Below are 19,616 nucleotides of genomic sequence, written 5' to 3' on the forward strand. Positions count from 1 at the left end.
CGTGCGCCGCCTTTTCTTGACGCTTGAAAGGGTGTTTGGGAGAGTGGGGGAGCAACCAGCTCGGGAGCGCGAGAACCTTAACCGCCTGCCATGACCCCGTAGCATGTTAGCTCGAGAGTGAGACGACGGGTGTCACTCACCGTCCCCGCCGCCCCGGCCGGCTTACGAGCCGCTTCAGTTCCGCTTAACCCCGGCCGTGCACAACAAAGCCCCGACAAGTGAACCCAAGCTCCGAGACCGCGTCGGTGTCCAACGTCCCGCCGACCGGACCGACACCAGGCAAAACTCGGCCGTGGCTTGACATCCCTGATGAGCCGTGCTACACTGTGGCTTGCATGACAGGCTCGTACCAAGGCATACACGATTTTGGCTTGCTCCTGAGTGGTTGCTGTCCCTCATTGCCTCGTAGATGTGTGCGTGCAGTTGTCGCAGCTACGATTTGTGCGACGAACTTCTGAATCTCTAGACTTGCCAGGTGCTTGAACAGCTTATATACATCAAAATCTTCGCGGCGACACGCCCGACGAGCGGGCGATTCGTGTCCGCTGGAGTATCCTCTGCACCTCGGCTGTCGTCTCGGCATCGCCAGTCGTGCTCAATCGGTCCACCACCTCCCAGATGCGGCCATCCTCATGCTCCGTCGCACACTCGACGAGCGGCCTTAGCCATTCAAGGTGGCTATGTGTCGCCGCCGCCGCCGCCGCCGCCGCCGCCGCCGCCGCCGCCGCCACTGCTTCGCCGCGCTCGCTCACCGCGGACAAAGACGTAGCCTGCTGCGCGAATCGAAACGCTAGATCGAGTTCTCCGAGCTCCGCACACGTGGTGATGAGCCCCTGATAGACGCGCGGGTTGCGGACCGCGTCGTCGCCCTCGGCAATAGTGGCCTTGTAGTCTCTCACCAGAGTGCGCTTCGTGTCCTGCTCACGACTGTTGACCAGGAGAGTCTGCAGCGAGCCCGAGTCGAGTGGCTCTCCGCACAGCGTTGACACGTCGCAATACAGGTCCATGGCGCTCTCACTGCCGTGGAGCTCGGACATGGCCTCCATCACAACGCTGACCACCGCTAGCGGCACCGTCCCGTCGGAAGCCAGGCCGCGGAGCGCCCCCTCAGCGTCCTTGATGAGCCGGGGCCGGCCCTTGAGCGCCTCGTACACCATCCGGGTATTCCCTCGCCCGACGAGGATGCCGTTCTTTCTCATGATGGCCAAGATACGAAACGCTCCTGCCATGTCGCCCGCCCTCGCAAAGGCCTCTGCGACAGCCTCGTAGTGGTATGCCATGACACGGCTTCTCTGCGCGATGAGGTCGAGCGTCTCCGTTGCCAAGGATGCGTCTGCGTGCCGTGCCGCGGTTGCCAGCACGTTTTCCACGACGCCATCGGGAGGTTGCAAGAGCGAGTTTCTCACTGCCGCGTTCCACGCAAACATTGTCCCCGGGTAGTGGAACGCCTCACTGCAAACATCCAGGGCAAAGTACAGCAAGCTCGCCGCCGCATCGCCTTGCGCGTCTCCGCTCATGCGACGATGCATCAGCTGTAGCATCTCGTCCAAGAACCCCAGCTTCCCAAAGGCCAGGATGAAAATATCGTAGACCCAGGGGTCTAGGCGGCCTCTCGCATCGATCAGCTCCGTCAACCTCGCATATGCTAGCTCGTACTGTTCGTCGCGCAGCAGGCCCAGCACAACGCTCTGCTTGGCTGGCGTATCAATGACAAACCAATATTCTTGCATGGCGTCCAGGACCTCCTGCCGGAGTGAGTAGTCCGGGTGGTTCGCCAGCGCCGCCAACGCACTATGACACATGGTCGCCGTGGGTTTCACGCCCTGTTGTGCCATGTCGTCAAGAATCTTGCGCACGCCCTCGGCCGAGCCCCTCGGACCGGCCATGGCGTCTATGACGCACTCGTAGACGAACGGGCCGAGGGGCTGGCCCCGAGCGCCGAGCAGGTGCCGCACGAGCTGGAGTATCCGCCCATGCCGGTCGATGTCCTGCCCGTGGAAGCTCCACCCTTGAGGGTCGCGCATCGTCACGAGCGCCGCGACAATGTCGTCGACGGAACTGTGGTGAAGGACGTCTTCGGTCGGTGCTATCGGCGCCAGGAGGCTTTCCTCCCAGGTCTTCGCTTGGGCTGGCGTTCTTCGCTGGTGTTGTGGCTTGCCGGTAGAGCTCGTTGATGCCTCTGGCATTTGTTCTGCGCCTTCTGCGATCGTTCCAAAGCGGCGAGCATTTTGCACTAGATTCGGACATCTCATAGATCGAGGTCGCGGCGCTAGCCTGGCGAGGAGGAAGCTCCTCGACCCGACTGCGCGGTTCAGCGCTGCCCGCCCGACCGCCGGGCATAGGCAGCGCCATAAGCCGTCGTAGATCAACGGGCTTCCGCGCATCGTCCTCATCGTCGGCGTTGTCATCGTCGCCCCGGCGTGGCCGGTTGGCCAGTGTCGTCGCGCAGACGTAGCTGCTGTATAGTACAGAATAGATTGATGATTTTCCAGTCGTTGTCCCACGCCGGGAGCTACTTTACGGAGCCGACCGTTGTGCCTGGCCGGCGCAGTCATCAAGCGGGGCGATGCATGTGGCGGGGTGACAGGGGGGGAAGGTCCCGGCGTAAGGTTCTCTCACCTTGGCCTCACCGAGAAAGCGCCCACTCCGAACGCAGTGCCGCCCGCAGAGCTGCATCCCAACAACCGGACTCCGTCACCCATCACCCGACGCACCTCCCTTCACGACGCGCCACCGTGCGCAACACCAACACACTACAATGGTTCGTCCTCCTCCACCTGCTCCCCCTCTCCCTCTCGCACTGCCCGATGACGCTGACACTCGACGCTCTCGCAGTTGCCCCTCGGCTTGCTCAACGCCGCTCAAGGCCACCCCATGCTCGTCGAGCTCAAGAATGGCGAGACCCTCAACGGCCACCTCGTCCAGTGCGACACCTGGATGAACCTCACCCTCAAGGAGGTGGTACAGACGAGCCCGGTACGTGGCCGACCCCCCAGGCCTCTCTACCCTACAAACCCCCCCTCTTACCCGGTTAGGAAGGGTAAAGGACGTCAACGAAGCCAACAGTGGGAGGAGAACTTGCCACACCCGGATGTGCGAACCTATGCTAACCAGCACGATAGGAAGGTGATAAGTTTGTGAGGTTAAAGGAGGCCTACGTCAAGGGCAATAACGTACGCTGACTTGCTCTCTCCCTTGGATATACCCCCATCCACCGGCGCTACCCAAAAAACGCACGCGCTTCAAGGTTGCTAACCCCGATCCTTCCAGATCAAGTACCTACGCGTGCCCCCCGAAATCATCGACAAGGTCAGCGAGTCGCAAAAGGGCCAGCAGGGAGGATTCCGCGGTGGCCGGGGAGGTGGTCAGTCAAGAGGCGACCATGGCGGCGGTCGCGGCGGCGGCGACCGCGGAAGGGGAGGCCGTGGCGGCGGGAGGGGCCGCGGAAGGGGCCGTGGTCAATGATGGCGTTGTTCAGTTGCTGGATTTTCGAGGCATTGAGCTGAGCTGAGCTATAATGCGGCCAAGATTGGCTGCAGGCGATGGGTCATACTACAGGGTATGCACGACATAGAAGGGGGGAGTCACGGACGACTTGTAGGATTTTTCTGCTTTTGAACGCCTATCTATATACCCTGTATGAGAGCATCTTATAGGGTTTACAACCCGATCCTGCAGTGAGTCCTCCCTGTTAACAAATCGCGGGCGGTTGGCGGTCTCGCGACTAGACTGCGGCGGGAGCGTAATCGATGACACCTAATGGGAGGGTGACAGCCGTGGCTAAGTCGCCTTGAAATTTCATATCACTGCAATCGAGAGCCCGCGAGCCTGTTTGAGCGTGTCATCTATTATTCTAGCGCTGAAGCCTCTACATCTCCTCTCGGGAACAACCCTAGACACACTTCTCCAGGGTCCCTCGGAACAATTTGAACAGACACGGTTCGTTGAACGGCATGCTTCATTAAAAACCATACGAACTTCATCCTTCACACACCGACTCGTACAAGGCAGCTCGCACATTTCTACCTACCTTAAAAGTTGGCAACGGCAACGGCAATGGCCTGGTTGTCTGAGTGCGAAATGGACAGCGTAAGGTCCTTTACCCCAGCCTGCTTGGCAGCGGCAGCGGCATCGCCGTGGAGCTGTGTTTTGTTAGAATCCGCAACCGTAACATCGAGGTGCACACGTAGACTTACCGAAACAGTGGGGGCCCCCTTATCGTCACGCAGAATCTCGATGTCCTTCATGGCAGCACCCGCACCCTTGCTGGCAACACCCAAGGACTTGAACACCGCCTCCTTCGCGCTCCACCGGCCGGCAAAGGAGCTTTGCGGGCTGGGCGCGCCGCGGCAGTAGCTAATTTCCTCGGCAGTGAAGTTGCGCTCCAGGAACGTCTCGTTGTCGATGTTCACGGCGGAGATGTCCTCGACATCGACACCGACCTTGCTGTTCTTGTTGGCAACCTTGTGCGCCAGCGCCTCCATAATCTTCTGAGTCTCGCTGGCCCGCGATGCGGGCACAGTCTTCTCGGCCTGCTTTGCGAAATTGGCCGCATACTTGAGTTCAGCCGACTTCTTATCCTCGGACACGCGAGCATCAGGATTCAACAGAACGCTGCTGAGCTGCTCATCCGCGTACGGTGAGCTGTTCTTGGCCACGAACAGGCTGTTGTTGATCAGGCCGTTGTGGAAGTAGCGGTACGCCTTCTTCTGTCGGGCCTCGACCTTGACACGGTACTCATTATAGGTGCGCTCGTCGAGCGTGGCAAAGAGGTACCTGGGGTGGACGCCAATGGCCTGGGTACCCTTCTGACCGAAACCAAACGAAGTGACCGAGAAAGCCTTGATACCGTCTGTCTGAATGCTGCGGCTCGGGTACACAATCATGTCAAACTCTTCCATGACGGGATCCACGTTGTCGGCATTGCGGTTGCCCGGAACAAGGCCAGTGTTGAGCACCTGCAGACAGCCGTTCATCATCCAAGCGCCGGCGGCACCTTTGGGGTGGCCAGTCAAGTACTTCTGGAAGATGCCCAGGACAGCATTGCCCTTCTTTCGGCCGAGGTGGCGCAGCTGCTGGCAAATAACTGACGATTCGTTCTTGTCGTTGGCCTTGGTCGAAGTACCGTGGAACGATGCGACACCGAGGTCATCGATCGTGAGGCCCCAAGTGGCCAGAGCGCCGCGCAGGGGCGCGATGCTCGGATCGCTCTTCCAGAAGTTATTGCCCATGCTCCGGAGCAGCTCCTTCTCTTGACGGGCGGCCTCCTTCTCAATGTGTGCAAAGCGCTCGTGCGCATACTCCTTGTCGTCAAACGAAGCGTCTTGAGCCTTCATGGCGTCAATCTCGTCGTGGACGAATTCAAGCTCCGACTCCTGCCACTGCTTGATCTGCTTCTTGCGACGCTCGATCTGGCGTCGACGGTAGTTGATGTCGAGCAGAGGCGACGGGAACTTACTGGGGTGCTCGCGGGCAGTTGTGAGGACACCCTGGCCCGGTGCGGGCACTGAGCGACCAATCTTGTCAGAAGCGGTCGCCGTAAGAGCCACAATGCCGTAGATCGGAACGCCCATGTCCAGGGCGAGCTTGGCGGTCATGATGACCTGCATGCCGCAGCCCTGAGACTCCATGAAGCCGTTTCTGGTCGTGGTGGTCGGGCGGGACATCTCCCGGGGAGTGCGGCCATGCTCAAATTCGTCGACCGTGTTGCTCGTCGCTTTCATGTTGGCGAATTCGTAGGAGCCCTCTTCACCGAAGTCATCGAAGCCACCGACAAGGCAGACGCGAGCCTTGCCCTCCATGATGGTCTCGTAACCGATGTCCACCGACTCAACAGCAGTGGCGCAAGCACCGACAGGAGTCTTGATGGGGCCCGATGAAGAAAGGAGGAGCATGTTGACCCAAGCAGACATGGTGTTGATGAACGACTCCTGAAGAATGTCGTTCTGGAGAGGCTTGTCAAGGAAGCGGTCCTTGTGCATACCACGCAGTGCAGCAGCACCACCCATGCCGGATCCGACGCAATTACCAAGCTCGGAAACGTGCACATACTTGTAAAACTCGTAAGGGTCTGTGATACCGCTAGAGAGGAGGGCCTCGACGGTGGTAACGAGCAGGAACAATGTGACGGGGTCAACCTGGGAGACAATATCCTCCGGAATACCATACCGCTTGGGGTCCCAGCCAGTGGGGATCTGGCCGGCAACGAGGCGGTCGAAGCGGAGGGCCTTGGGGATCCAGAGCGACGCACCCTTCCTCATGCGAACAATATACTCGCCGCTGTCGGGGATCTCGAAAATTTCGACCTTGTCGCCATGCTCGCGCTTGAACTCCTCGGCGGTGTCCTTGGAGGCTTCGAAGGGCTCGAGGTCCTCTTCGATGACGACTTCGTGTAGCAGCTGCTTCTGGTTGGGGTCGTAGCCATCAAAGAGCTCTGGCTCGATAAGGCGGATGCCAGAGTGCTCGAGGATATGTTTCTCGTACTTCTGCTTGATGTCCTTGTCGTCGACAGGCTCCCCAGACTTGGCATCAACCCAGCCGGAGTACGGTTTACCCTTAATGGGGCCATTGTGATTCTTGATGAGACCCATGATCCAGGCCATCTCGACGCAGCCTTCAAGAGAGAACTCGCCATAGGCTTCCATCTCCCATCGGGTGCGAGAGTTACCCCAGGGTCCGACCTCGGCAAAGCCGGTGACGACGACAACCTTCTCGAGATCGACCATTCCCTTGAGCGTCTCATTGTGGGGGGCAATTTCGGTCTTCCAGTCTGGGAGAGCAGGGAAATCGAACTTGATGTTGGCGCGGGGCGCGATAGTCTTCTTCTTGTACAAAGCCTCGGACTCGGCGCCGTTGACAATGGTGTTTTCAATGGCGCTCTCCTTGGCGACGGCCCGGCGAATTTCGCTTGTCTCCATGATGTCCTTGCGGAGCTTGGTCATGGCCTCATTCAGGTTGGGAATGAACTGCAGGCCGCCGTTGAGATCCGCGAACACGGGCTCGGACTGGCAGAGGTCGACGATGGAAGGCGACATGAGGCCCAGCAGGTTGAAGGCCATCTCCTGCTGTGAGAAGGTGCGCACGCCAAAGGCCTCCACGCCCTCGGCAACAATGTTGTTGCCCGACATGAGGCCGGTGCCACGGGTCCAGCCGATGACAGCTCCGCAAACAGTGAGGTAGTTGGCCCAGCTCTCCGAGTACCAGCGGTTAAAGAGGGTCTCGAGAGCAAGCTTGGACTCGGAGTACAGACCGTCGTTTCCGAAGGTACCGTGGTTGGGAGACAGGGGAAGCACGACCTGAGCCGGTCGTGTCTCGAAACCGCGCTCGGCCTTCTGGGCCTTGACGCAACCCAGCAGGCGGATGAGATTGGTGAGCATGATACGGTGCGCCAGCTCAGACCTGGAGTCAATAGTATCGATTTGGCGGCCGTTCTCGGAGATGGCAGCGAAGGGTACAATGAAGTCGAGGTCCCAACCAAGGCCGTTCTTGGTGTCGTAAATGTACTCAACCAGGGCTTCAACATCTTGCTTACTTCCCTGGTTAAATGGAACGACGACGATCTGAGATCCGCGCGAGCCATAGCGGGTGTACATGGACTGGTAGTACTCGGTGACCTCGCGCGAAAAGCGGCTGGTCGTAACGACGACCTTTGCGCCACCACTGACGAGACCCTGCAGGACCTCGGCGCCAATTGAGCCAGCGCCAGCGCCAGTCATGAGAACATACTTGCCCTGGTAGGTAACACCAGACTTGGCGGCGTCTTCCAGGCAGTTGAGGTAGGCAGCCGTAAGCTTCTTGCTGTAGTCCCAGCCGTGAAGGGTCTTGCGCTTGAGGTGCAGGAAGGGGATGGTCTCAACCTTGCCCTTGCTGGTGCTAGAACCCTTGAGCCCAGTCTTTTTGCCCTTGCCGTTCTCCTTGGGAATGATCTGGCTCTCATTCATGGCGAGGGAGCGCAGGACGTCGCCGTACAGAGACTTGATCTCAAGCTGAGACGTCTTGGACATCTTGTGCTGCTGCTTGATGAGCTTGTAGATGCGTTGCAAATCGCTCTGGACCTTGGTACGGTTGCCGTACTCGGAGATCTTGCCACCCTCGGCCATTTGCTGAACATAGTGCTCAAGCTTTCTGCAGCTGGCGCGGGGAACTTCCTCGTAGTTTAGGTTGCCACGGGCGTCTACTGTAGTGCGAGGACCCGTGGGAACGGCCACATCCTTGTAGACAGGAGAGATGTTCAGGACGTCTTTGCAGTTTTCAATGAGCTGTTGTCCAAGCTCCTTGGCAAGCTTATACGTTTCTCCTCTCTCGGTTGGGCAGTTGTCGATGTGGTACTGCATGAAGTCGAGGAGCTTGGGGTTCGACCGATTCATGATGCGAATACACTGGCTAACAATCTCGCGGTCGACAGCCTGCAATCTGCCGAAGATGATGTCAAAGTACATGCTCAAGGCATCCTGACGAGCCCAGTTCCATGATGAGTCGTAGGTTCGGGCCTTCAAGGGACTGAATACGGGCTCGATGCCGGACGCGTAGAAGTCGCCGTGCTCGGCGGTCCACAGGTCGAGCTGGGCCTGGAGGACCTTCTCCGATTTCTGTGAGTTGATAAAGGCCTTGTCTCCGGAGCGGAGGTCAATTTTGAGGTAGCGGGCGAAGAGTTCCAGTTGCTGCTTGAACAGAGCACGCTGGTCCTTGGTGAGGGCATCGATGGCGGCAGGGTCCATCATCATGCCGCTGCCGGCACCGCCAGATCCGCTGTCGGCCGATGCCGTCGACAGGCTGAAGCCGGCGTTAGCAGCATGCTTTTGCGTAACGTCGTCGAGGAACGCCTTGGCATCACCCTCGGAACCCAGACGAGATGCAGGCTCCATGGTCAGGGCGAGGAGCAGGGCACCATCTTGTCTGCCTGGGCCGAGGCCCCATCTTGTCTCGAGGTACTTTCTGGCGGCCGTGATGTTGAAGCCGCCAGGCATCTTGGAGGAGATCAGCCTCGCGATGAGAGACTGAGACTGCTTGCCCAGACTGCCGTCGAAGGTAGCCTGCATGGAGGCACCAAGCTCGTCCAAGGGTGTGTCTTCGGGTTTCTCGGGGGTCGAGCCAAACTCCTTGCCAAGGTCACCGAGGATTTCGTTTTGAAGGGTGGATTTGCCTGCATGTTCATGTTAGTAATGGGATCAAACTGGTTATATGGTAGGATGACTTCTTACCTCCAACGAGATCCTTGATGGCTTTACTGAGCGGCACCTCAAGAAGGGGTTTCTTGAGCTTCTGCGCAATCAAGGCGCGCACGATGTCAATGGCCTGGACAGGTTGATCGGCAACCTGAGCAGCAGGCCCAGAGCTGGGGGGCGGAGGAGCCGCTGCCGCCGCGGGAGCAGCAGCGGCAGCTGGCGCGGCAGTGGCACCAGCACCAACAGCAGAGTCGGAAGCGCCTGCTGATGGCTCCGGCTCATCCTCGACGGGGTCGACATCGTAGTAAATCTCCTTAGCGTCCTTATTGTAGCAGAGGATCTGTCGCTGAACGGACTTGGCGGCGTCGTATGCTTCGTATTTGGAGGCGAGGGTGCGCTTGGCCATGACGCCGAGAGTGTCGGCGGGACCAATCTCGACGATACGCTCAGCAGTCCTCTCTGCGAGGAACACATCTTGTGTCTCGATCCATCTCACCGGCGAGGCGAACTGGTATGCGAGGAGCTCAATGAGCAGGGTATGAGCGAGCTCTTGCTCGACTTCGGGCCGCATCTCGAGAGGCGGAGAGTGGACTCGTCGAGATGTGTAAGATAGAGGACTCAATCGAGTCGCAAACGGCCTGAACGATGCGACGGCCTCGTCGTCGCCCTCTTTGAACGGAACTCGCACGAGGTGAAAGGAGAAGAAAACGTTGGCGGGTATTCAGGGTCGCTGGTCGAGGATAGAGTTGAGGAAGGCAGAATAAGGAGTGGCCCAAGTCTCCTTACCCAGCAACGCAGAGGTATAATACGAGGTGGATGTGGAAAAGGAGGATTCTGGGGAGAGGGCGGCGGAGAGACACTGGGGGGTGAAAAAGATGCGGGATGGCGATAGTGAGATAGATGTCGATGGTCTAGCCTGCCCACGGAGAGACGGGCAGAACGGCCGGGCAAGCAAGACGCGGCGAGGTACCTCGCGCAGCGAAGGTCAAGCGCGGAACACGCCCGGAAGCCTGCACCAACAGCCGAACAGCAATGGCTTCGATTGTTGAACCGTGAGTCCCACCAAACCTGACGGGTCCCCAGCCAGGGCGCAGAAAAAAAAATTGGGGGACGCTTTTGGGCGGGCGGGTCCAGGGCCTGCAGGCTGGCCTGCAGGCCGGCGTGGCTTCTTTGCTGCAGGTGGTGGTGGGTGGGCTTCTCAACCAGATTGCCGGTCTAAGCCCAACGCGGCAAGGCGTGATTATTCTCGCCCAGGTCACTGGTGCTGCCGGCTGGCGACCGGAGTCAAAAGCCGGGCCGCCACCCACCTACACACCAGTGCAAGCCCAGCGGTTCTCCTGGCCGATGGAGGGACAGCAGGCGGCCACCATTGCATCACTCCCGACCAGCAGCAGCAGCACCACCGCCAGTCCACCACCACTGCCACACCACCTGCACTGCACACCACACCACCTGCACACAGCAGGGGTCTGACTCCAAAAGATTCTCAGGCGTACGTACCTAATCGCGCCCAGGAGACTTTTTCTCGGGCCATCCAATGCAGGGCAGGAAAACTCTTTCCTCGCCATGAGCGTCTGCCATCGTGGCGGCGGCGGCGGCCCTACATATCCCGAGAAGCTTTTTCAAGACTCAGACCCGGCTCTTCCCTCGTAGGATGCCAGGTGCTAAGCGCTTTCTACGCATCTCGGGGTCCGGCCTCTGTTCTGGCCGCCGACGTCGTCACGTCGCCTCATCGCCCGTGGTTGATCACCAAGCGGCACCTGTCATCGCCAGCCAGCGGGACGGCAGCCGAAGCTTAGGCTGCCGCCTAGGTACGTTGCACCATGTACGAAGCCCCCCTAGTTTGCTGGGTACGGTATCTGGGACGGACTTTTGGGCCGAGTGCTGCAAGATGGCAGCGGGACACGCTACGGCGCGGTACCTAAAAAAGTCCGTCTAGGTGCCGCCCATTGGACCATAAGCACAGATTGCCACCCTGCCTTACCAACAGATTCAGTGCTTCCAACCACGCGGGTTGGTGGTCATGCAACCCTGCTGTCGTTGAACGATGGTTTTGGCGCAATTTCGCTGGGGAGGTACCGGTACGAAGGACATGAGGCCATGTTGTGCAACCATATCGTCGTCCTCATCCACCCTCCACTGTACGTACTTTGTACCGTGGTGTCCACCACCAAGAGTCGTTGCCTCATTACGAACACCGGTGTCAACGATTATGACGCAGGGCTATCTGCGTAGCCAATGTCTGTTCCTTGAAGGCAATGCATGCCATCGGCCGATGGCGCGCCAACTCACTCAACCTGTACCCAACTGCGCATTGCGATACCATGATCGAGCACCAAAGCCATGGGAAGTGTGGGCAAAAAAAAAAATCTTGTGGTGCCCTGCTCGTTGGTCCTGGTGTAATCTCGCGAGTCGGGTCTGCTCTCCACGGCAACATTCGTGTCACGGCCTGCCCTGACAGCTTGAATGCCCCATCCTCAGGCCTTCGCGTGAGGGGACCCCGGCGTCCGAATCCATGTACGGACTTTGGTGCGTTTCCGCCCCGACCGGCCCGCCCAGGGGCCAACAAAGGCCTGAGATCTGGACAGCATTTCGGACGAAGCCCCCCGGTCCGGAGTTGCGATGTGTCTTCGCGGCAACGCGAGATAATGGGTGCCTGCCTTGCCTACAATCGTACTCGCCTTGAACGCCAAAGCCGTCAGATTACGAAGTCGGATTCTCCAGTTCGCTGAGCCGCATCCATCAACAAGCCACATCCGCTGGCCGACGATGTTTTTGCGGCGCCCGGCTGTTAGTTTCGCAGTAACTTGGAGTGTAAGATGAGGATCGAGGCTGCCAATGGAGCCTAGTTGTAGCTCACTCACACGCATCCACGCGCAGCTCAACGAAAGGGCCAACCTATCGCCGCCTCCGCAGCTGGCATTGACGATAAGAGAAACGCCCGCTGCAGGGAGGATGCAATGGCACGGAACCAGCTTGGTCAGCCCAGATACCGTAGTGCTCGCAGATCCTTGGAAGCCTCTTCAACAATCCGGCTGCGCGTAACCTTGCGGCCGACCACCATGGTGGCCGCACCGGAGTGACGATTGACAACCTTGAAGCACGCGTTCCATGGAAAGTATCGGTACCTGGGCCTTGCTGGGGACAGCCCCCCAACAGAACTAAAAATTTGGCGAGCCCCCCGACGCAGCCGGTCCATGCTCTGAGGTGCCGTCTGGCGAGACCCTGCGCCTCGACGGGCGCGTGGGCCGTGGCCGTCCCACCGGCAAACGCGCTGTGGCTGACCCTGGTGCTCCGTTCCTGCCCGCCCGCCCGCCGTCCCTGAGAGAGAGGTGAGGGAGATGGTGACAGGAGGTGAGGTGGTGTCGGCCCTGCAACAACTTTGGCCCCGAATTTTCTGCCACCCCAGGCCTCACTTATACGTTGAGCGATCTTGTCCTTCCTCCACTTCCCTATCGTCGTGCTCAAATCATCCCCTCCTCCTCATACCCGTAATCAACCCTCTTTCTCCATACGCCCTTGAGCTTGTCCGGTGCTGTCGCGCGCCTGACCGGAAGCTCATCCGTCCCATTTCCCTTCTTGTGCTCGACGGCGGTTCTCAAGCCCCTCGTCTTCTTCCATCCCAGGACAGAGCCGTCGCGCCACTGGCGGTAGTCGCTCTCGCCGCTGCGTCTTCAAACGACCGTCCCGCGGCGAAACTCGGTTCAAGGCGTTGCATTCATAGGCAAGTGCTCTCCATCACACTCCCTGTCGCGACAGGGACGTCCTGTCTAATCTTCCAACCGCCCCTCAGACTTGATCGATACCCTCCAGCTCTGCCATCATGTACGGCACTGGAACCGGCCCTCAGACGGGCATTTCCACCCCCAGATCTAGCTCGTCCCTCCGGCCGTTGACGCTCTCCCACGGCTCCCTCGAATCTTCCTTTCTCGTCCCGACAAACCTCCATTTCCATGCCTCTCAGCTCAAAGATCGCTTTGTCGCGAGCTTGCCCGCCGCCACGGACGAGCTCGCCCAGGACGACGAGCCGTCATCTGTTCCGGAGCTTGTTGCAAGATACCTGGGTTTCGTCGCCCGTGAGGTCGAGGAGGGCGAGGACGATGCCTCAGGTTCCTACGAAGAGGTCCTGAAGCTCGTCCTCAACGAGTTTGAGCGCGCTTTCCTCCGCGGCAACGAGGCGCACGCTCTCGCTGCCACCCTCCCGGGCATCGAATCAAAGAAGCTCGAGGTGATCCGCAGTTACTACTTGGCACGCGCCGCCTCTAACCGAACCATCAAACCACATGAGTCCGCCCTGCTAAGGGCCGCCGATGATGGCTCCGCCGACATCTACACAATCTTTGGCGGCCAGGGCAATATTGAGGAGTACTTTGAGGAGCTTCGCGAAGTCTTCCAGACGTATCCCAGCTTCATTGGCGAGCTGGTTGCGTCCGCTGCGGAGCAGCTTCAGACGTTGTCTAGCCACCCTAGTGCAGAGAAGATGTTCCCGAAGGGTCTGGATATCATGGACTGGCTCCATCACGCAGACTCGACCCCGGACGTTGACTACCTCATCTCAGCGCCCGTCAGCTTTCCCCTGATCGGGCTCGTGCAGATGGCCCATTATGAGGTGACCTGCAAGGTTCTCGGCATTGATCCCGGCCAGCTGCGCGAGCGCATCAGCGGCACTACTGGTCACTCCCAAGGCATTGTCATGGCCGCTGCCACTGCCGCTGCCGCCTCGTGGGACTCGTGGCGGGAGATCGTCAGCTCGACGTTGTCCATCCTCTTCTGGATCGGTACGCGCAGCCAGCAGGCCTTCCCCACCACCTCCATGACGCCGACCATGTTGCGCGAGTCCATGGACCATGGCGAGGGCACCCCGACACCTATGCTCAGTATCCGCGACCTGTCGCAACAAGAGGTTCAGAAGCACATTGACGCGACGAACCAGTACCTTCCTCCTAATCGCCATATCAGCGTCTCATTGATCAACAGCCCTCGAAACCTCGTCGTGACGGGTCCTCCTACCTCTCTCTATGGCCTCAACTCTCAACTGCGCAAGGTCAAGGCTCCTACTGGACTTGACCAGACTCGAGTCCCCTACACCGAGCGCAAGGTTCGATTCGTCAACCGCTTTCTCCCCATCACCGCGCCCTTCCACAGCCAGTATCTCGCTGAGGCGACGACCATGATTGATGAGGATCTCAAGGACGTGAGCATCGATGCGAGCGCTCTAGGTGTTGCCGTGTTCGACACCAACACGGGCAAGGATCTCCGCACAGAGGTCAAGGGCAATATCGTCCCGACTCTGGTGCGTCTGATCACACGCGATCCTGTGAACTGGGAGAAGGCAACCGTCTTCCCCAAGGCCTCACACATCCTCGACTTCGGTCCTGGCGGTGTGTCCGGCTTGGGAATCTTGACTAGCCGAAACAAGGAGGGAACTGGTGTCCGTGTTATCCTTGCTGGCACCGTTGACGGCACGATTACCGAAGTTGGGTACAAGCCTGAGCTCTTCGATAGGGACGAGGAGAACGCTATCAAGTATGCCAACGACTGGGTCAAGCAGTTTGGCCCCCGACTGGTCAAGACGGCCAGTGGTCAGAAGTTTGTCGACACCAAGATGAGCCGCCTGCTCGGCCTGCCTCCGATCATGGTTGCTGGCATGACTCCGGCAACGGTGCCTTGGGACTTTGTCGCTGCGACGATGAACGCTGGCTACCATATCGAGCTGGCTGGTGGTGGTTACTTTGCACCCCCGATGATGACGGATGCTCTCCGCAAGATCGAAAAGGCCATCCCTGCAGGCCGTGGAATCACGGTCAACCTGATCTACGTCAACCCCCGAGCCATGGCTTGGCAGATCCCGTTGATTGGCCGCCTGCGCGCCGAGGGTGTGCCCATTGAGGGCCTGACCATAGGCGCCGGTGTCCCTTCTATTGAAGTCGCGCAGGAGTACATTGAGACTCTTGGCCTCAAGCACATTGCCTTCAAGCCCGGCTCCGTCGAAGCTATTCAGGCCGTCATCAACATTGCCAAGGCCAACCCGAGCTTCCCCGTTCTTCTCCAGTGGACAGGTGGACGCGGCGGTGGCCATCACTCATTTGAAGACTTCCATCAGCCGGTGCTGCAGATGTATAGCCGTATCCGTCGTCAGGAAAACATCATTCTCGTCGCTGGCAGCGGCTTTGGCGGTGCGGAAGACACATACCCATACATCACTGGTGACTGGGCCAAGAAGTATGGCTACCCTCCTATGCCCTTCGACGGGTGCCTGTTCGGTAGCCGCATGATGGTCGCCAAGGAGGCACACACCAGCAAGAACGCCAAGCAGGCCATCATCGATGCTCCCGGACTGGAGGATGATGAGTGGGAGCAGACCTACAAGGGCCCGGCCGGCGGTGTCATTACCGTGCGTTCCGAAATGGGTGAGCCCATCCACAAGCTTGCCACTCGCGGTGTCCGGTTCTGGGCGGAGATGGACCAGAAGATTTTTAGCCTGCCCAAGGAGAAGCGCGTCGCCGAGCTCAAAAAGAACCGCGAGTACATCATCAAGAAGCTCAACGACGACTTCCAGAAGGTCTGGTTTGGCTGCAACAAGGCTGGCCAAGCTGTCGATCTCGAGGACATGACGTACGCCGAGGTCGTTCGTCGTATGGTCGACTTGCTCTACGTCAAACACCAGTCTCGCTGGATTGATCCCTCATTCCGCACGCTTACCGGCGACTTTATTCATCGAGTCGAGGAGCGATTCACGATCTCCGCCGGCAAGCCTTCGCTGCTTCAGAACTACGCCGATCTTAACGATCCGTTTGGCGCCATCGACAGCATCTTGGCCCACTATCCTGAGGCCGAGACTCAAATCATCAACGCGCAGGACGTGCAGCACTTCCTGATGCTCTGCCTGCGACCGACACAAAAACCGACGACGTTCATTCCGGCACTGGATGAGAACTTCGAATTTTTCTTCAAGAAGGACTCCCTGTGGCAGTCGGAAGATCTCGATGCGGTCATCGGACAGGACGTTGGTCGAACATGCATTCTGCAGGGCCCGACCGCTGCCAAGTTCTCTACCATTCTTGACGAGCCCATCAAGGACATACTTGGAAACATCCACAACTCTCATATCGCTGCTCTGATGCGCAACTACTACAATGACGATGAGAGCTCCATCCCGGCCATGGAGTACTTCGGCGGGAAGCTTGTTGAGTCGGAGATTCCCCTGGACCTCGAGGGCTTGACTGTCAGTTATGACGCTCATAAGAACACATATCGCTTGGCTTCTTCGGCATCTAGCGCGTTACCGTCTCTTGACGCCTGGCTTTCTCTCCTCGCGGGCCCCAACCGCAACTGGAGGCACGCCCTTCTCATGTCGGACGTCGTCGTCCAGGGACAAAAGTTCCAAACCAACCCTATTCGGCGCATTTTTGCGCCGGTGCGCGGCCTGTTCGTTGAGATTCAGTACCCCAACGAACCTGAAAAGACGACCATCATCGTCAGGGAACAGCCCCGACACAACCAGTACGTGGACGTTATCGAAGTCAAGTTGACTGGCAAGAACGAGATTCTTGTCAACTTGATCAAGGAAACGACTGCTCTGGGCAAGCCCGTTGCCATGCCGCTGAAGTTTGTGTATCATCCGGAGGCTGGCTATGCCCCGATCCACGAGGTCATGGAAGATCGCAACGATCGCATCAAGGAGTTTTATTGGAAGGCGTGGTTCGGAAACGACCCCCTTAACCTCGATGCGGTCGTTACGGGCAAGTTTGACGGCGGTCGCACCACTATCAGCAGCGAGGCCATCAATGATTTCGTGCACGCCGTCGGCAACACCGGTGAGGCCTTTGTCGACCGCCCAGGCAAAGTTGTGTATGCTCCCATGGACTTCGCCATCGTGCTGGGTTGGAAGGCCATCACCAAGCCCATCTTCCCTCGCACCATCGACGGTGATCTGCTCAAGCTCGTCCACTTGTCTAACCAATTCCGCATGATTCCGGGCGCCGAGCCGCTCAAGAAAGGTGACGAGGTCTCTACGACCGCCCAGGTCAATGCTGTTATCAATCAAGAGTCGGGCAAGATGGTTGAGGTGTGCGGCACTATCGCGCGCGACGGGCAGCCTGTGATGGAAGTCACGTCCCAGTTCCTTTACCGCGGCGCCTACACAGACTATGAGAACACTTTCCAACGCAAGATGGAGACTCCTGTACAGATGCACCTGGCTACGGGCAAGGACGTTGCTGTTCTACGCTCGAAGGAGTGGTTCGCCATCGACGAGATCCCCAACGACATTGATCTGCTGGGTCAGACTCTGACGTTCCGCCTTCAGAGTTTGATGCGCTACAAGAACAAGAGCGTCTTCAGCAGCATCGAGACTCGCGGACAGGTTCTGTTGGAGCTTCCCACAAAGGAGGTGATCCAGGTTGCTAGCGTCGACTACGAGGCTGGAGAGTCACATGGCAACCCCGTGATTGACTACCTTGAGCGCAACGGCTCGCCTCTCGACCAGCCCATCTATTTCGAGAACCCCATCCCGCTTAGCGGCAAGACGCCTCTGCAACTCCGGGCTCCTACGTCCAACGAGACCTATGCGCGCGTCTCGGGCGACTACAATCCTATCCACGTGTCCCGCGTGTTTTCTAGCTACGCCAATCTGCCTGGAACAATCACGCACGGCATGTACTCGAGCGCTGCCGTCCGTAGCCTGGTGGAGACTTGGGCTGCCGAGAACGACATTGGCCGCGTGCGAAGCTTCCACGCGTCGCTTGTGGGCATGGTTCTCCCCAACGACGATATCTCTGTCAAGCTCCAGCACGTAGCCATGGTTGCCGGCCGCAAGATCATCAAGGTCGAGGTCAGCAACACGGAGACTGAGGAGAAGGTGTTGGTCGGCGAAGCTGAGATCGAGCAACCGGTGACTGCCTACGTCTTCACTGGCCAAGGCTCGCAAGAGCAGGGCATGGGCATGGAGCTATACGCGAGCAGCCCCGTTGCCAAGGAGGTTTGGGACCGTGCCGACAAGTATCTCCTTGACAACTATGGTAAGCCTTCTCTAGATCCCCTTCATAACCTCGAAAATTCGCGTGCTAACATGCCCACACAGGCTTCTCCATCACCAATATCGTCAAGAACAACCCCAAAGAGCTCACCGTTCATTTTGGTGGACCTAGGGGCAAGGCTATCCGGCAAAACTACATGGCTATGACGTTCGAGACGGTAGCTGCTGATGGCTCCATCAAGTCGGAGCGCATCTTCAAAGACATAAGCGAGAGCACGACGTCGTACACCTACCGCTCGCCTACGGGCCTGTTGTCGGCGACGCAGTTCACGCAGCCCGCGCTGACTCTGATGGAGAAGGCCAGCTTCGAGGACATGAAGGCCAAGGGTCTCGTGCCGCGGGATAGCACCTTCGCGGGCCACTCGTTGGGCGAGTACTCTGCCTTGGCAGCCCTTGCCGACGTGATGCCCATTGAGTCTCTGGTGTCGGTCGTCTTCTATCGTGGCCTGACAATGCAGGTCGCCGTGGAGCGCGACGCGGCCGGACGATCCAACTACTCGATGTGTGCGGTAAACCCTAGCCGCATTTCCAAGACTTTCAATGAGGAGGCGCTGCAGTTTGTGGTAAACAACATCGCCGAGGAGACGGGGTGGCTCCTGGAGATTGTCAACTACAACATCGCCAACATGCAGTACGTGTGTGCTGGTGACCTGAGGGCGTTGGACACGCTGGCGGGCGTGACCAACTTCCTCAAGAAGCAACAGATCGACATTGAGGAGATGCGAAGCAACATCGAGGAGGCCAAGGGAGCGCTCAAGGAGATCATTCGAGGGTGCGCAGAGGCGACGCTGAAGAAGCCGCAGCCCCTGGAGCTGGAGCGTGGATTCGCGACTATACCTCTGCGGGGCATTGACGTACCCTTCCACTCGACGTTCCTGCGGTCGGGTGTCAAGCCTTTCCGGTCGTTCCTGCTCAAGAAGATCAACAAGACGACGATCGATCCGTCCAAGCTGGTCGGAAAATACATCCCCAACGTGACGGCGAAGCCGTTTGCGCTGACCAAGGAGTACTTTGAGGACGTGTACAAGCTGACGAACTCGCCCAAGATTGGCGCTGTTTTGGCCAACTGGGACAAGTACGTGCAGGAGGAGGATGGCAAGGCGAGCAGCGACAGCGGTGCCAGCATCGAGTACGAGGGCCCCGGCGCCGCAGCGTAAAGGCTGGTTGCGCGGAGGGCGCGGGACGCGGAGAGATGCGAAAGACGGAAGCTTTCGGAAAGAATTGACGACGCCTCTGACGAATCAGGGTAGGGAGAGAGGTGCTTGATTGAGGGTGTTGTTGAGTTTGCTGGTTACTTTGGGCTTAGTTCCTACATGTATTCACTCTAGAAGAGCCAATGGCTGCCATACGAATGCCCCTGACATGATTAATAGAATTCATAGATGTAGACACACGGTGCTCGTTTGAATCGGGCA

General features: G+C 58.7%; 4 protein-coding genes across 4 annotated transcripts; 2 read left to right on the top strand and 2 right to left on the bottom strand.

The window, feature by feature from the left end:
• Positions 1 to 167: 167 nt before the first annotated feature.
• Positions 168 to 2,452, bottom strand: JDV02_007944 (uncharacterized protein). Its single transcript, XM_047989495.1, has one exon. The coding sequence runs from the start codon at positions 2,406 to 2,408 to the stop codon at positions 498 to 500; it is 1,911 nt and encodes a 636-aa protein (XP_047845497.1). The 5' UTR covers positions 2,409 to 2,452; the 3' UTR covers positions 168 to 497.
• A 223-nt stretch (positions 2,453 to 2,675) lies between these two features.
• Positions 2,676 to 3,838, top strand: JDV02_007945 (uncharacterized protein). Its single transcript, XM_047989496.1, has 4 exons — positions 2,676 to 2,761; positions 2,836 to 2,976; positions 3,123 to 3,173; positions 3,271 to 3,838. The coding sequence occupies exons 1-4, from the start codon at positions 2,759 to 2,761 to the stop codon at positions 3,463 to 3,465; spliced, it is 390 nt and encodes a 129-aa protein (XP_047845498.1). The 5' UTR covers positions 2,676 to 2,758; the 3' UTR covers positions 3,466 to 3,838.
• On the bottom strand, positions 3,608 to 10,232 carry FAS1_1 (Fatty-acyl-CoA synthase system). Its single transcript, XM_047989497.1, has 3 exons — positions 9,201 to 10,232; positions 4,197 to 9,142; positions 3,608 to 4,142 (listed from the first exon to the last, which is right to left on the bottom strand). The coding sequence occupies exons 1-3, from the start codon at positions 9,733 to 9,735 to the stop codon at positions 4,032 to 4,034; spliced, it is 5,592 nt and encodes a 1,863-aa protein (XP_047845499.1). The 5' UTR covers positions 9,736 to 10,232; the 3' UTR covers positions 3,608 to 4,031.
• Positions 10,233 to 12,373: 2,141 nt separating this feature from the next.
• FAS1_2 (Fatty-acyl-CoA synthase system) lies at positions 12,374 to 19,591 on the top strand. The gene is made up of 3 exons (XM_047989498.1): positions 12,374 to 12,888; positions 12,958 to 18,184; positions 18,247 to 19,591. The coding sequence occupies exons 2-3, from the start codon at positions 12,988 to 12,990 to the stop codon at positions 19,356 to 19,358; spliced, it is 6,309 nt and encodes a 2,102-aa protein (XP_047845500.1). The 5' UTR covers positions 12,374 to 12,888; positions 12,958 to 12,987; the 3' UTR covers positions 19,359 to 19,591.
• Positions 19,592 to 19,616: the final 25 nt, after the last annotated feature.

Source organism: Purpureocillium takamizusanense, chromosome 7, assembly GCF_022605165.1.
Source record: "Purpureocillium takamizusanense chromosome 7, complete sequence".
NCBI lineage: Eukaryota > Fungi > Ascomycota > Sordariomycetes > Hypocreales > Ophiocordycipitaceae > Purpureocillium > Purpureocillium takamizusanense.